The following is a 16,983-nucleotide window of genomic DNA, read 5'->3' on the forward strand; positions in this document are numbered from 1 at the left end:
TGAAAAATAATGTGGTGTTCTGTATTGTTCTTTTGTGTGAATTGTGATGCTGGCATTCCTGTGTAATGTTACCCCAGACATGACATACTGTACATTCAGTTGCATGTTAATATATCAAGTGAATTTTACCTCTTGTGTTGAAATATTTTTATGACAGGCAGAAAAGTTTCTCTTAAGCACTTTGAGAACCCAAATGTTGTTGTTTTTTTTTGTAATATTGTTGATCTCCAATAAAGAGGAAATTGATTACAACATTGACTTTCAGTTCCTCAAACACAGACACTACGCATTTATATTTGTCTCGAAAAACAATTTCAAGCAATAAAGCGGAAGGCTTTCTAAACCTTTGACTGGTAGATATAAATATATTATAATACATATCTTTTTTTTTCTCTATGATGGCATGTTCTTCAGAATTTTTACTTTTCTATTTTTATTTTTTTAAAGGTTAATATGACTTGGTTTGGATTTTGTTTAACATTTCGTCATTGCATAATTCCCACATTTCACAGTTTTGACCACATATATATATACTATACTATGAATATTAATAAAACAGAATAGGTAATAATCAGAATAAGTGTATTGGTAATCAGGCCATTGATTGGTAAAATGGGTTCATTAGTGTGTGAGTGATGTATAATGTCAGTAAGATGTGAACTCTATACTGTACTGTGCATATAGAAACATGCATATCTGGCAATAATTTATGTAACATATACACAGGATTACACTGAGCACTGCGACCCCTAGTGGCACTACTGTTGTGTTGTCTTCCTGTACTTATGACACTTCACAGTTTATCCACTGCGACGTAGAAAATAAGAAAAAGATTCATGATTATTCGGCAACAATTAAAAAAAAAATGCAAAAGTAGATCAGAATTGTTCAAAGCTTAAAATGTAGCATTTCAGGTCTTATATATAGGATACGTTATACGATATAGAAATTATAGTAATTCATCATGTTAATGTGTAAGCTGTAGTTAATCAGTTTATTTCGTTCACCAGTCCTGTGCCATCATATTTACGGATTTATTATCTTTAAGAATCCATACCTGTGCTCTTTATCTTTCCATAGATTATTACTAATGATACAGGAGGGGGATAATACACACTATTAAATTTATTAAATATATAAATGCAACTGCAATTATTAAAAATATTTATATGCGAGAATGAATTTAAATCATGAACAATGAAATTATAAAAGCAACATGCCGTTTGCTATATATATATATATATATATATATACGTATACATATACGTATATATACGTTATACGTCTACATACCATAGTAGAAAAAAGAAATTACAAATTAGATGTACAATATACAACGTACTAAGTAAAATGTCCATATTTTTTACATGTAATAATATTTCAAAATCATTCAATTTGTGCCTTGTATATATTTATCAATATATATATTGTATATATTTAAATGACAAGTATATATATATATATATATATATATATATATATATATTACATAATATATAAATATATTCAATATTATTATTAAATTGATTAATTATATATACATATATATATATATATATATATATATATATATATATATATATATATATATATATACATACACACACACAAAAGCACATATTATATAAGCATATTGTTATGTTGAATAAACATTTAACATTAATATTTAATATAATGAATTTAATTTAATTTATTATAAATAATATATTTTATAATAACATTGTCAGCCTTGTCTTTTTCTTTTTTTAGCGCCCCCTGTAGACTCCAGTTTAAAAATCCCTGGCAACACAGTGACAGAAGGCAACCTTCCGAGCAATTCCTGAATTGAAAGGATCCATGTTAAAAGTTAGACAGCAATCGATTTACGCACTCTGATTGGGCACTGTAGCGATGAATGGAGAGTGTCGTCACGGTCGATCTAAAACCCGATTGGCCGCCCCGTCACGTCAATCACGCCAGCACACGCCCTTTCATAATGCAGCATGGGGGAGAGAACCTAACAAAATGAAGGCTTCGTAGCGGAATACAGTCTAAACATCAAAACAGATCAAACGATTCGCGATCGTTCACGGATGGGTACGTATCTAATGTTATTCGCATGCGTTTGGAGACAAATGATATACCAATGACTGTTGGTTCCTGAGAAAACGCCTATGTGAGGGTTAGTATCAGCACATTGCAGCAGTTTGAACGCCACGTTCGCTTTGTGAGGCGGCTCGGTTCAGGAAGTAACGTTAAAGCGGTTTATATCGCCAGTAAACCCCCCGCGATTGTTGTCGCTACATTTTCCCAGCGTTAAACACACAAACGTGCCGAAACGTCGAAGAAAACCGCACTGTTTACGTTAAAGCTCATGCTAAACTAGCTCACTAGCTTGTGTGACTAGCAGCTCTAGGTGACTAGCGACTGCGGCGCGTATTCTGACGCGAGCCGCGCTAAACACATTCTCCACGTTGACATTGATAGCGTAGTCTTGTGGTAAACAACCCGAGTTGATTCAGAAGCCCGTCATCACGGTGTCCTTGATTATCACATGTTTCAATGGACCGAATCCCTCTTAACTCCATCAATATGGTCTCTAATAAACGCCAGCTACATGAAACATTGTTTCATGGATATTGTGCGGCGTAATGGTAACGTTAGATGATATAACGTTACATGTCACAAAACATATGCTGTCTACATAGAGCTCAGCTGCACGTGTAGTAATGGCCAAAACTGCTGTCTTAGCCAAGCGTTGAGACGCAACATTACACGTTTCACGACTTCATAAACCAAAACAGAGAAAGTGTATTTTAATAAACTGTCTAAAATATTCCAGTTAGACACATAAAGTGGTTTAGAAAGGCTAGTAGTGCTAGTTAAAGGCCACATGAGTCCTCATTGGACACGTGCTTCTAGCCGGATAAGCTACACTTTAGACTTTACCTCAGCGAGGCTTTATGTTCTTGTTGCATGTAATTACTGCTGGAAATTATGCATAATTATGTATAACTAATATATGGAAGCATGTTTCAGAATACCACAGAATACGAAATAGATGTAGCAACTTTTTGTCCCATCATCCTGCCTTTCTCCCCTCAGAATTACATGATATAAACCAGATATAAACAAGCAATTGCTATAAAACAGTCAAAATTGTGTGATATAAATTGCTCGTAAAAACTCGTAATTAAAAGAATAAAAAAAGTCAGTCTTGTTTCCTCAGGAGAAAAGAAGAAAAAGAAGTCAGAATTGTGAGATACAAAGTCTCCATTATTTTTAAATGTTTTATTTTATTTTGACGGCAGGCTCCATACCAGAGTCGGCGCCAGAGCAGATCTACTGGAGGGGCATTGGGTCATCAGCGGGGGGGGCACTGCCGTTTAAGCAAAAAAAAAAAAAAAAAAAAAAAACGAAACTCCTTTTATTATTATAATTATTATTTAAAATTATTATTTGCGAATTTCCCCACCACGTTTTGCCAGGGTCGATGTTGTCCCAGCACTTTTATACATCTCGCGGCACGGATGTACCAATACAAATAAATATCCGGTTTACAGAGCATTCATTTGTTAAATAAGAGGCGATATAGCACGCTGAAATGTGTTGTTTTTTAAATCAAGTGATCAAAGTGCTCGTTGACTCGATCTGTGGTGCTGATAAAGTGTTCTCTTGTGTCTCGCGCTGCCACAATAAACATCTTCACACGGACGCGCGCTTGATCTGTTGCGGCGAAATCTCTATTCGTACAAGTAAAATGCACTCAAACATGTCCCTGCTTGACAACCACTGATAAACATAATCGGTTATAATGATGGGGAAAAAAAATATCTAAACGAGTGTGGACTCGAAACCACAATCTCATGCATGCCAGTCTAAATTTCTACCACTGGACCAACAACACTTGCGATAAAAAATAGAATTGGATGCATGTATTTCTTCACGTGAAAATTCTTGGCACCAACACATTACATCCAATTAGACAACAAATTAAACACAATGTGCTATTCAAATAGATTGCTGGACATTTGGTATTGTATAGCCTACATCTGATTTATGATTTAGCATTGTATTAGAAACTGTGGTAGGAGGGGCATCAATGAGCGCTAGGGGGGGCACAGCCCTCGAATGCCCCACCATAGCTTCGACCCTGCTCCATACTAACCCTAAGTGTGATGTTTATAGGGCTGTGAAACGATTAATCGCATTCAAAATAAAAGTTTGTGTTTACATAATATATGTGTGCGTAGTGTGTAATTATTTTGTGTATATAAATACACACACATGCATGTATATATTTAAGAAAAATGTGTTCTCAATATATCAAATATTTAATATTAATTATGTATAAATGTATATAAAGTATATTCATGCAAATTTTTCAGGCCTACATGCATGTGTGTATTTATATATACAAAATAATTACACAGACTACACACACATATTACGTAAACACAAACTTTTATTTTGGATGCGATTAATCACAGCCCTATATGTTTATTAATATTACTAATACAGAAATTTAATGTACAGTTACACTGTAACGACACCTTAAAATAGTGGGTTTTACTTTATTAAGGTGTAATTGTTAGTGTAGTTATATATTAAAATACTGAGTAATGATAATAATAAACTACATGTACTTACTATAGGATCAGGGTTTGGTTGAGGGTTAGTTGCATGTAATTATGCATAATTTACTGTTATAACTATGTAACAAGGACACCTTAAAATAAAGTGTAACCAGATACTGTACCATTGACGTATGGAGTAAATTAATAATTTATTTTGATATAAGTCTCTTATGATGTGTCAATAATGTTGAGGAATACAATTTAAATTGGCATTTTTTAACATTTCATAACTTGTCTTTCCATGTAGACTTTCTCAAGCCCCTTTCACACAGAGCGATGATCCCAGAAAGTTGCCATGTAATTGCTAGAGTGCCTTCTGTGTGAACGCGAAAACATCTCGGGATTGATGGGACCTGGTAACGTTGCCGGGATCAGTCCTGGAACGTTTTTATTTGTTGTTGTCAGAAAACCCCCCCTCCGCAGGTTCAGTGCCGTATGGGGTTTGTTGTCGTCGCAATGACGTAGTAGCCTAATCGCGCGACTCTTTGACGCAAGCGTTCACTACACGTCACTTCCTGCTTCACGTGGCTTTACAGGATTTGTGTGAATGCACGCACAGATTTTAGAAAATCACTGAATAAACCAAAATCAAACTATCCCAAATAATCAGCATATTTTCTGTAATCTCAGTGTGAAAGGGGCTTTAATGGGATAAATGTTGCTTTTGAGAGTCCAATGCTAATTGCTCGAGTCTATAGTTTGTTCTTTTATGTGTCGTTTTACCGTGGCAGTCGTAGTTTCTTAATTTATCGTGTTAAAGACAATGTGGCTAAACTGACCAGTGATCGACAGGAGATCTAACCAATCAAAACGCAGAATTCTGCATTTTGTTCGACACACAAACCAGACTGAAGAGTGGTAGTAGATGGTGGACTTAACCTTGAAAAATTGTTTGTTTTCCGCGGTTGAAACAACATACCTTCAGGTGTTCGTTGATGTTCGTTTCGTGCTTTATCTAGTAATGATGAGCATCGGTTCACGTTATGGATGCAAATTATCGATTAATTCATTAATTATTAGTTGATTAACCTTATCGATCGATTAACGATTAACTGATAAGTGCCTTTTATCATATAATATATTTTTCAATATTGATGCACTCCACTTTTTTAACGTTTTTTTCCACGTTTTTCTCCACTCCACTCTGTTTTAACCGCCTCATGTTTGGTTTCTTTTTTGCCGCCTCAAGTTTTTGTCGGCTCTTTCGTGTGAAACGTTCACGTTGGCAATGTTCAATTAGCCGACAATTAATTTAATTTAATCTAGTAAATTCTTGTCGACAATTAATTGATAATCAATTAACCGTTTGCATCCCTAGTTCACGTGCCGCTTGAACTGGAGCGCTACAGCGGTCTGTACGCCACATTAAAACAGGCACAAAATATGTTTGAAATTTAGATATTACCATTTTAAAGCTTTACTTTTTTCCTATTTAAATTAATCTTCTCCGTCTTGTCTGTCGACGCCGTCAGTGTGTTTTTAACATGATGTGTTGCTTGAGAGCGCCATGGCTTGTTGGACGTAGCAACAGTAACTAAGGGGTGAAGGGCCATTTTTGTGAAGTGTCAATTGAGTTTTTGTTTCCAGTAGAAAATGAATGAAAGGAGTTTAAAGTGGGGCGTTGTTCGACTTAACTGGTGCTCAACCCTCAGTGAAATATTACTGATAAATACTCGTCTGGCGATGGAGACTTTGAGAAATGTCTTGACAATAATTTAGCAATCAAGCTGATCGTTTGCCATCATGACGAATCAGAGCTGAATTAATAAAGTAATCGGGCAAAAAGCATTTAATTTAAGCTTGATTCATTAACACAGTTCAGGATCCTATATGAGACGGGAAACAGAGAGATGGATATGTAGCCTACTTTTTTTTTAGGCTGTATTTACAGTCCATAGGAATCCAAATGTCTCCTGTTGTTTGTCAGTGATGAAGGAGCTCTTTATTGCGTGTAGATTGGCCAACTCTCGACTGTTGGAAAGGACAGTTTATGTCAGTATGTGTATTAATTAATAATAGTATATAAATATTAGAGCCCAACCGATAAAGGATTTTGAAGGCCAATACCGATACAAATATTTTTGGGTTTTAAAATCCGATATATCGGCCGATATTTTTTTTTTTTTAATGAAATATTGTTGGATTTCACACACGTGTAAAAGAAAAGCTAACTTTTCTGCACAAGATACGTTTGATACTTTTTCTCTATGTCTAAATGTTCACTCCTCGCAAGTATAACTTACATTTTACAATGCCAGGACTGTAACTAGAGATATGCGAGTTATAAATACAGTAATCATTACTTTATTTAGGCAGAAAAAGTTCATTGTGGTTTCCAAGCTCATTAATGTTAACGTTAGCGGTCTCCCACGGATGATAGTGGCATTAGCTAGCTTTGTGGTTAGCTAGTCTATGATGAGCCATAATTTAGCAATAGATGACATCATACTGCAAATTGTAAAACATATATTTTCAATATAACAGGCCAAGGAGAGATGATGATTAAAGCGAGTTTCATCCGTTTTTATTTTATTTTTTAAATATTCATTTATCGGCCATTATAACTGCCGATACCGATATTATGGAAAATGCCTAATATCGGCCGATAATATCGGTCTGGCTCTAATAAATATGACCGTTTTTAGGGCCCAAGCACCGATTTATGATATGTTAGTCTTCCTTTAAAGAGTTATATTGTATTTTATTATTCTATTTTGTCAATAATTAAATCATTCTAGCGTTAAATCTTGGTAAGGAAACTCAATTCCACAGAGAAATGACATGAGCACAAAATGATTAAATAGGGCTGATATTAATATAATCTATATTCATGCTGTAAGATGTGCTGTTGAATATGTAAGCGTTCATTAGCGTGAGAGCGAGCGAGTGTGTGTGGATGCATCAGTGTTTGGGCGAGTGCACGTGAAGGTCAGCCTGCCCTTGTGCTGATGCATGTGCGGCTCTGCTCTGCACGTCAGCACCGGACCTGATGAGTAAGACGTGCTCAACACAACTCAGCCCTTACTGCTCATCTGTGTCCCGAATGCAGCAGAACTGCAGATAATATACACACACATTCTGTGCATCTATTCAGGCTTCGTCTGCAGAACTGCTGAAAGCCGGATAAAAGAGATGCTTTGTGATTTATATGGGTTTCGCTTGTATTTCAAGGTGTCCTTGTTACAGTATAGCTATGCTTTTAAGTCCTGGGTAGTAATATTAATTCACAATATATACTTAATAACGGGTTATACATATATATATTGTTTTTTCCTGGCTCAAAACAAGGTGGAGGTGGTAAAATCCTGATTATGCATTTTAATAATAAGATAATTCAATTTATATTTTTCATAGACCATCTTATACTGCGTTTCCCCACAAAATTTTAAAGATAAAAAATTCATTAATCTGGTGGACTTCGAGTCACCCGAGTCGGTTGTTAAAAAACCCTATGATATCTCTGATTTAGATCTCTGCATCTGATCTGACATTATAATTATTAATATTCTCAGTGTTAAGCATGATAATATGGTAACATATCACACAAAAGAGGACAATTTCAAATGTACATTAATTTAAAATAAAGTTCTTCTTTATTCATTAATAGCCTAAACAGAGGCTTTACTCCCTCTCTGACACATTTGGGATGACCTGGAACTGAGATTGTGAGCCAGGCTTTCTCTTCCGTCATCACCGCCTGACATCACAAACGCTCTACTGGATGAATGTGTTCCCACACAAACTCCACAATCTTGTGGAAAGCCTTCCCAGAAGAGCAAGAGCTGTTACAGCTGCTATACTCCATGCGATTATGTGTGTTTAACACATGATGTCATCACAGTCTTGGTTGGTGTAATGGTTGAGAGTCCCAGTGCTGTTGTGTTAAGTCACTGGGAGATGGGCTGTCCATTAGCTGGAATATGATCTCACATCTGGTCACTTACCTCAAGGGTATCCAAGATTTAGGTGTCTTTGTTTCTGCAGTATTTTCAGTTTTGATATTTTTAGGTCAAACCGTTCTCGTCTGTCAGTCATATAATGGAGGCTAAGGGGGTTCACCAAAGAGCATGCACAGAGAAGTCCAAATTAAACACGATTTAATGACTCGTAAATGTAAGTACACATTGATGGCCTAAGACACGAAACGAGCGGTTTGTGTGAGAAAACAAACAGTATTTATATCGTTTTTACTTTTATTAATCACAATCACGTCCAAGTACTCTGAGAGCGCGGGCGCTTCTGTCTGCGCAAGTGTCGAAAGTGATCTCTCGCACGTGTAGTGTTACCTGTCACTGTGAAGATCTAAACCTATTTAGATATACAGGAAGACGATTTCGATATATATCAACAGACAACGTTTAATTTTATAATATTCCAACCTGGAGATATATGCATTTAAAAATGCTATTGTGTGTTATTGATGTGATTTCCTGCAACCGCACCTAAGGACTTATTTAGGAAGATTATGCTTGAAAATGTTTTCCATTAATGTTAATTTTAAAAATCTTGTATAATTTGACTTGCTGTTTTTTGTTTGTTTGGTTTTTGTTGTATTTTTGTAATTGAAATTTTGCCATAAAAATAGCCTTGGATGCTGACATGGCACTAAATAAAACGATCCTGAATATGATTTCTTTTATGTTTTGGTGTCGACTTGTGTTCAGTCTCGGCAGTCCTGATGGGTGTGCACTTCTGCCTAGTAGCAGCGCTCTTGCTGTTATGTAACGAGACACCTGCCACATCCTGGCTCGTGTTCACCTATGGGATTTAGTTCAGACACAATGTTTGGATGTTGCATTTCATGTAGCCTTGTGTTATTAGCTGTCTAAGCAAGCGAAAGCTCTGTTTAGCCTTGTGAGTTGTGGCTAAAGGACGTGTTGTGTTACTGATAGCTTAACTGGTTTAATCGCATGTACAGGCTCATGTTTTGCCAGATAAGGGTAACCTTAACCTGTGATATCTATTGGAATGACTTCCAATCAGATTTGTTGATCTGGATGAACTTTATACTTGCTTTGAGGAATGGAAAATCATTGGGTTTATTATTATACTGAATTTTTTTAAATGTTTTTCCTCATCAGTGACACACAATGCCGATAGTGGACAAGCTCAAAGAGGCCCTGAAGCCGGGCCGCAAGGACTCCAGCGATGAAGGCGACCTCAACAAGTTGCTGGCTTCATCCGCCAAGAAAGTGCTGCTGCAGAAGATCGAGTTTGAGCCGGCCAGCAAAGGCTTCAGCTACCAGCTGGAGAACCTCAAAACCAAATATGTGATCCTGAACCCCAAGAATGATGGGGCTGCGGCACAGAGACCGTCTGAACCGGCTCAGATTAAGAGGCAAAGTAAGATCAGACCTGTGGCCCACTGTTTCAGCACATCTCAGGGTTTTCTATTATTGTTAATGACGATTTATTATTTCAAAAGTGATTTGTAGCTAACATGAACAATTAAGAAATTAGATTTTAGGCAGGCTTATAATATTTTTGTTCTGATATGTGTTCTCTGAGTTGCACTTTAATCCGTTTATACTTTTGAAAGGGTTTTAATCTAGTTATTCCAAATGTAGTTGTAATTGTTTTTAAACAAAAATGGATCTTAAAGTTCACCCAAAAGGGAAAATTAATATAATAATTTACCCGTCCTCAAGCCATTCTATGTGCGCATGACCTTATTCTTTCAGGCGAATACAATTGGAGTTATATAAAAACAAACAAACAAACAAAATCCTGGGTCTTCCCAGCTTTATATTGGGAGTGAATGAGAAGCCAAAATTTGAAGCCCATAAAAGTGCATCAATCCATCATCAAGTGCTCCACACGGCCCCGGGGGTTAATAAAGGCCTTCTGAAGCGAAGTGATGCGTTTGTGTACAAAAAAAATCCATATTTAAACCTTTATTAGCTATAATAGCTAGCTTCATTTACACCTTGGATGGCTTGATCATGGTCGGTAAATCATGTGGTAATTATATTTTTTGGTGAACTATCCCTTTAAATCTAGTATATTTAGTTTCCATGTAGTTTTTTTTCTCTCCAAAAAATAGCCTTTTTGTTAAAAACAAACAATTATCAGATTTGTTTAGTACGTTGTTTTTTCTCCCAAATCTCACATAACACTCACTTTTGTGTGTCTGAAATTGGGAAGTCCAGACTTCCCTAAATCAGACTGACCCTGATAAAACAATTGAATTTTGCGTTCGTCCAGCACGTCAGTTGGACTAAAATTGTCCTTGAAGTCGTGCACTTTATCTGAGGTGATGCACTGATGTTTTTAACCCTTTAAATATTAATTTACACATTGCCTTGTAATTCTTAGACTGACGGATGAAGATTGTAGCTTGACTACAAAAAACCTTCTGTAGCTTGAACTGCACATTTAAACACACTCAATTATTTGTAAGTTTTTGTGGGCAAAAAAGGTCCTCCATCTACTCAACAGTGTAGTGATATATGAAGCACAGCTCACAAAGAACTAAAATGACCCCATAGGAAATGAATGGGAAATTGTTTAAATATTAATTTTTTGTCTTTTTTTTTTTTTATAAGAAATAGTTTTTGAGATTGTTTCAACTATTAATACAAATCCACCAACAACAAAAAATGTGTTCATAAACAGCTGGGGAATTCACATGCCTCTCAATAGAGAGCTGTACATGCCATCTAGTGATTACACCATGATTCTACGCTTTTTCTCTATACTGTAACCAGATGGTGCTAATTTTCTTCAAAAAATATTTTTTTCTGAAGACCTAGACTCTATATTAAACTAAAATACTGCATTAATATTTTTTTGGAAAAAATAATATATATATAGAAAAATATATATATTTTTCCATGGCAAAAATAAACCATAAATATTGCATAAATATTAATAAATTCAATTAAATTGTTTCAAAATACTAAATTAAAAAGAATAAATATTATAGAAAAAAAAATAAATTGCATTGGTTTTACTGGGATGGAGAAAGTTTCAATTTTTAGGTGTCCGGTCACTTTTGACCTGGAAGATAACAAGTGTGACTCCGAAACGAAGAGCACCTGAGGGTTAAACACACTTAATTATTTGTAAGTTTTCGTGGGCGAAAAAGGTAAAGAACGAATTAAAATCCAAGCAGCTTTTAGTTGGTCAACGTAACGAAATCGTTTGCGAACTTAAACCCGATGCAAAATATGCATGGGGAAATCTTTTGCCCTCATGTTAAATTCCTGATAATTTATAAGTTGGATAATTTAGTTTAGTTTATTTGTTTAGCACGTTTAATACAAGTACAAAACAATGCAAAGAGGGAACGAAGCCAGACTAGGCTTATGCAGAGTTCCACTCCTACTCCTATTAACTCACGAAATATGCAGACTAAGCATCAAAGAAGAAAAAAAACAGAGCACACAAAACAAAACAAAAAATTGAAAATAAAAATAAACAAAAAACGATAGAAAACAATTCAAATACAAACAAACAATACTTAGAAAAAACTACATAAATGCATCAAGCTAGCAATAGTAAACTCTTCAAATGCTTTTTAAAAGCTGAATAATTGATCGCAACAATGGACTTAACTCACTCCAGAGCTTAGGACCTCTAAAAGAAATATTAAATTGATGTCTTGTAGTTCGTGTGATTGGTAAGACCAAGTTATTATTGCTATGCATGCTATAGCATGGTTTACCGTTGAAATGACTGCATTTTGCCAGTGAAAATTCACTAAACACTGGTAAATGTGACCATGGTTAGCATTTCACATCATATCACCAAATGTGCGTGGTTCTCTATTTGACCTTCATATGATTCAGAATACAAGTGAAGGTGTTTTTCCTCTAATAAACTGGTCTCCTCTTTTCCGTCAGTATCCGAGAGCCTGAGCGTTGGCCAGAGCGACGGGATCCCTGCTCCTCAGAAGATGCTCTTCCCGGGGAACAAGCTGTCCATGAAGTGGGAGCGAGTGTATCGGGTTGGAGCCGGACTCCACAACCTGGGCAACACCTGCTTCCTCAACTCCACTGTGCAGTGTCTCACCTACACCCCCCCGCTGGCCAACTACCTGCTCTCGAAGGAGCACAGCCGATCCTGTGAGAGAACGCTTCACTCGGCTCAAGCCGCGCTAGAACGCTGTAGCGAACATTAGTGCTCGACAGGGTGACAGTTGCCAGGGATGTGACCGAAGCCTGAATTCGGAAAGGCACTGAAAATGAATAGGGCGTTCTACGGAGCGCCTAGAGGGACATGGTTAGGGTTGCTTGAGCCGTCAGATTTCCCTCATCATGTGAAGAGGGTTAAAGGACAACTCTGGCGCAAAATGAACCTTTGGTCTAATTACACATTGTTACCTAGTCAACCATTACCTGAGATTTGTTTTCATGATTACCGAATGTAAATAGTTTTATCTCTAAAAACAGTTTAGCCTATAACGCTAGTATAATGCTAGTATATAGGGCATAGAGTAATGAATAGGGTTGGGTATCGTTTGAATTTGAACGATTCTGATTCCGATTCCTTGTTTCGATTCCGGTTCCTAACGATTCTCAATTCCGATTCTTTTAAGAGGCAGGGTCAAAAAAGTTTAGCTAACCTTGCTAACCAACGGCCTTTCGGAAGGAAATAATCCTTCTGTCAGAAATACTCCTTTTGTCACAAATTTTGCATTTTGCCGAGATTTCGTTATTTTTAGAAAAGTGAAGCCACACTTTGGATCGCTGACGTAAGGTACTCATGTTCGACTCGCGTGGTTATACCAACACTTCCGGTAGACGCTTCTTCATTGGTGTTGTTCAGCGGTTTCTTCTTCCTCTCGGCGGACTGTGAATATCAAAACTAGGAATCGAAATTTTAACTTTTGAACGATTCCGGGAAAAACGAAAAGTCGATATCGATACTCGATTCTCGATACCCAACCCTAGTAATGACAAATAAAAATCGCTTGTTATTACCACTAACAAGGCTCAAAATAGCCCCACACTAACACGCTAGCATAATAAGGGTCCCTACATTCAAACCGAAGCATTGAGAACTTTGTCAGTGTCCATACAGTTTAATAAGAAGATATTTTATACACAGTCAACTTCGCAAATACAGGAAGAAGCCATCTTTGAAAAATAGTCTCTACCAGTCGATCTACGAACGCCGATCCAAGTGCGCTGAACTGTGGAGAATCTCATATGGTCCGTTGTTTCCAGAAGAAACACAAACTGTTTACTTCTCTTCAATATGTACATGTAGACTACTGTTCGCGCTCACCTTATCACCTTATTCACATCTCACCAGCGCACTTGGATCGGCGTTCGTAGATCGACTGGTAGAGACTATTTTTCAAAGATGGCTTCTTCCTGTATTCGCGAAGTTGACTGTGTGTATAAAATATTAATGAGCTTGGAAACCACAATGAACTTTTTCTGCCTAAATAAAGTAATGATTGCTGTATTTATAACTAGCATATCTCTAGTTACAGTCCCTGCATTGTAAAATGTAAGTTATACTTGCGAGGAGTGAACATTTAGACATAGAGAAAAAATAACAAACGTATCTTGTGCAGAAAAGTTAGCTTTTCTTTTACACGTGTGTGAAATCCAACAATATTTAATAAAAAAATAATAAATCGGTGATATATCGGATTTTAAAACCCAAAAATATTTGTATCGGCCTTCAAAAATCCTTTATCGGTCGGGCTCTAGTTACCATGTCTGTGCCATTGAACTGGATGTATAGCTAGCTATCATATGTTGACAGTGTTAAAAAGACGGGCGTTGAAATAAAAAAGTTGTAATTTTCAGCTTATTTTAAAGCTTGTTTTGTCTATTTTGAAGCCACCCCTCTTAGAAGCGTTCCACTGGTTTACAGTATATTTAGTTTGAAATTAATATGCTAACATTGTTGCGATAGCTGGTTTGTCCCATAGGATGTGTCCCGTCTGGAATTCACTGATTGCTGATGTAAAATCCCTCTTTTGACTCCTCCAGGTCACCAATCTGGATTTTGCATGATTTGCGTAATGCAGAACCACATCATCCAAGCCTTTGCCAACACGGGCAATGCCATCAAACCTGTATCGTTCATCCGAGATCTGAAAAGTAAGATTATCCACATTTGTTCAAACAAGCATGCAACATTTCCAAATGGCCTTTATAAGAGATGACTTGCACATTACGGGAAGGGCTGCTGATGACTAAGTGTTGAGTCATGAAAGCGTTTCCCCAGATACTGTTGATTTCTTTTCTTGCTCCCTTTAGTTAATTATCCTCTGACACAACCTGATTATATATATTTTTGAATCCTTCAGAAATTGCTCGCCATTTTCGATTTGGGAGCCAAGAGGATGCTCACGAGTTCCTGCGTTACACCATTGATGCCATGCAGAAAGCGTGTTTGAACGGATATCCCAAGTAAGAGCACAGAGTTTGTGAGTGAAACACATTGAGTTTGCTTTGCTTTTCCGGAGGAGTGACGAGCCCTTTTGTTCACAGGCTGGACAGACAGACACAGGCCACCACGCTGGTCCACCAGATCTTTGGGGGTTATTTGAGGTCAAGAGGTGAGCACAAACACCACATGGTTTAAGAGGCTAACCATGACCTGGTTTTTTGCTGGTTATAGATAAAAATTGAGGAAATGCTATTGATATCATAAGAAAAATCAACAATAATACGAATGCATGAGGACATAATTGAGATATTTGAGCTGCATCACCCATTCTTATTGATGGATGGGTGAATAGATGGTCTTCAGTGTCACATGATCCTTTAATATGCTGATTTGCTTTTCAAGGAACATTTCTGATTCTTATCAACCAAGTGTTTTATGGACACTGATAATTTTTTTTCCCAGGATACTAAATAGTAATAAATATCGATTTCTCGATATTAATCGATTCTCATTTTTACGAACCGATATCGATTCTTAAATCTCAAGAATCGATTAGTCATCCTGTTTCGTTTGAATGAATGAGACATTGTATCGCGGCTGCGCGCATCCAAAAAAAAATCGCAATAATCTTTGTCCTTTGTTACTATTGATATGAAACAAAGTCTCAATTTTCAAATTGCGTCCATTTTCTTTAGAAATTCAAAAACATAAATAGCGTTTTGGCGCTGTGGCGTGAGATCGCTCTGGCGGCGCTCAAGAGAAGCAGCAGCGCTGATCTCTCTTCCGGCTTAATAATACCAGTCACAGCGCCAAATAAACATGAATGAGCATCTGAAAGTGTGTTAAAGATGGAGTACAACTTATCGAAATCCGTATCATGTCACATTGATTCCCTCAATCAGCGTTTCAACTGTGGAAAGACGTCAGTTAAACAGCTTGTAATCAATGTCATGTATCGTCATATTTACCTCAGAAAACCCACATAAACTCGTTAGTCAGCTAGAAAAATAACTCTAGAGAGGAGCATTTTGCTAAATATATACACCATATTACATTATAATCTTAATGTTCTTCAATATTTAATGCATATTTGAATAAATCTGGCAAGTTTTTATGACAGCCACCATTTAAATGTTTATATTTCATATAATCTTCTTATTATAAAAATAAATAAAAGTGTAATTTAAGTGATTCATTCAATATTACCTTCATATTAGGCTAATGAAGCCTATAGGCTACAACTAGACTCCCATAGTTTACAGCATTAGTTAAGAGATTTGATTCCCTTGAGAAAAATGGCCATTTATTGGAACTGATATCCAAAATAGTTGATATTGAATCGAATCGAAATCGAATCGAATTGTGAAATTTGTCTCAATACTAGTGTTGTCAAAAAACTCGGTACTTCGGTACCAAGTCGGTACTAAAAAAAAAAAATGTTACGGTACCAGCTTTTCTAGGTACCGAATACCAGGTTAATCCAGTTCTAGATGCGCTGTCTGAAAGGTGCACAGTTGCGTCCTCTTCATAACGCTGATATGCTCTCTCTCTCTCTGAATCCACTTGTTGACACGAAAGGAGGAAAGAGCCACATATGGAAATATTTTGGATTAGGCTAATGTCACGTTGCCATAAGAGGCCGATTACATGCAAATTCGCAATTTCAAATATAGGCGCGAGGCAAGCGCGCTCATAATAAAAACTCGTTGCATAGCAACGACAGACGCCGCGTGAGAGCAAGCGCTTTGGAAAGAATAAGCACGCGCAAAAATATAATAAAAAACACGCGCGATATGTGAACGGCCTCTAAAGTGCTTTCGTTAGTTTTTAAACTAACTTTCGGTAGTTTTACGAGTACAAGAGCACAGTAGTATCCACCCGACACCAGAGTGGTATTAGTATCGATGCATCCCTATTTATGTCATTTAATGTCGGTGCCAGTTCTAGGCGTATTCTTGCCTTTATTACTCAGCAGGTTTAAAAAGACTTTTAAAAATTAAATATGAATGCAGTT

At 36.6% G+C, this 16,983-nt stretch overlaps 2 protein-coding genes across 3 annotated transcripts in view; both read left to right on the forward strand.

The window, feature by feature from the left end:
* Positions 1–252, forward strand: part of LOC120476213 (metalloproteinase inhibitor 2) — a 10,454-nt gene extending 10,202 nt beyond the window's left edge. The window contains exon 5 of the mRNA XM_039667182.2: positions 1–252. This exon is cut by the window's left edge and continues 622 nt beyond it. The gene's annotated coding sequence lies outside the window, so the exon portion shown is untranslated.
* A 1,664-nt stretch (positions 253–1,916) lies between these two features.
* Positions 1,917–16,983, forward strand: part of usp36 (ubiquitin specific peptidase 36) — a 39,942-nt gene continuing 24,875 nt past the window's right edge. For both annotated transcript variants that reach the window (XM_039667179.2, XM_039667180.2), the window contains exons 1-6: positions 1,917–2,076; positions 9,698–9,959; positions 12,461–12,682; positions 14,567–14,677; positions 14,887–14,989; positions 15,071–15,138. In XM_039667179.2, coding sequence (XP_039523113.2) covers positions 9,707–9,959; positions 12,461–12,682; positions 14,567–14,677; positions 14,887–14,989; positions 15,071–15,138 — 757 coding nt within the window. In that variant the 5' untranslated portion in view covers positions 1,917–2,076; positions 9,698–9,706. The remainder of the gene's footprint in view (positions 2,077–9,697; positions 9,960–12,460; positions 12,683–14,566; positions 14,678–14,886; positions 14,990–15,070; positions 15,139–16,983) is intronic.

This window comes from Pimephales promelas, chromosome 3, assembly GCF_988280905.1.
Source record: "Pimephales promelas chromosome 3, fPimPro1.hap1.1, whole genome shotgun sequence".
Classification (NCBI taxonomy): domain Eukaryota; kingdom Metazoa; phylum Chordata; class Actinopteri; order Cypriniformes; family Leuciscidae; genus Pimephales; species Pimephales promelas.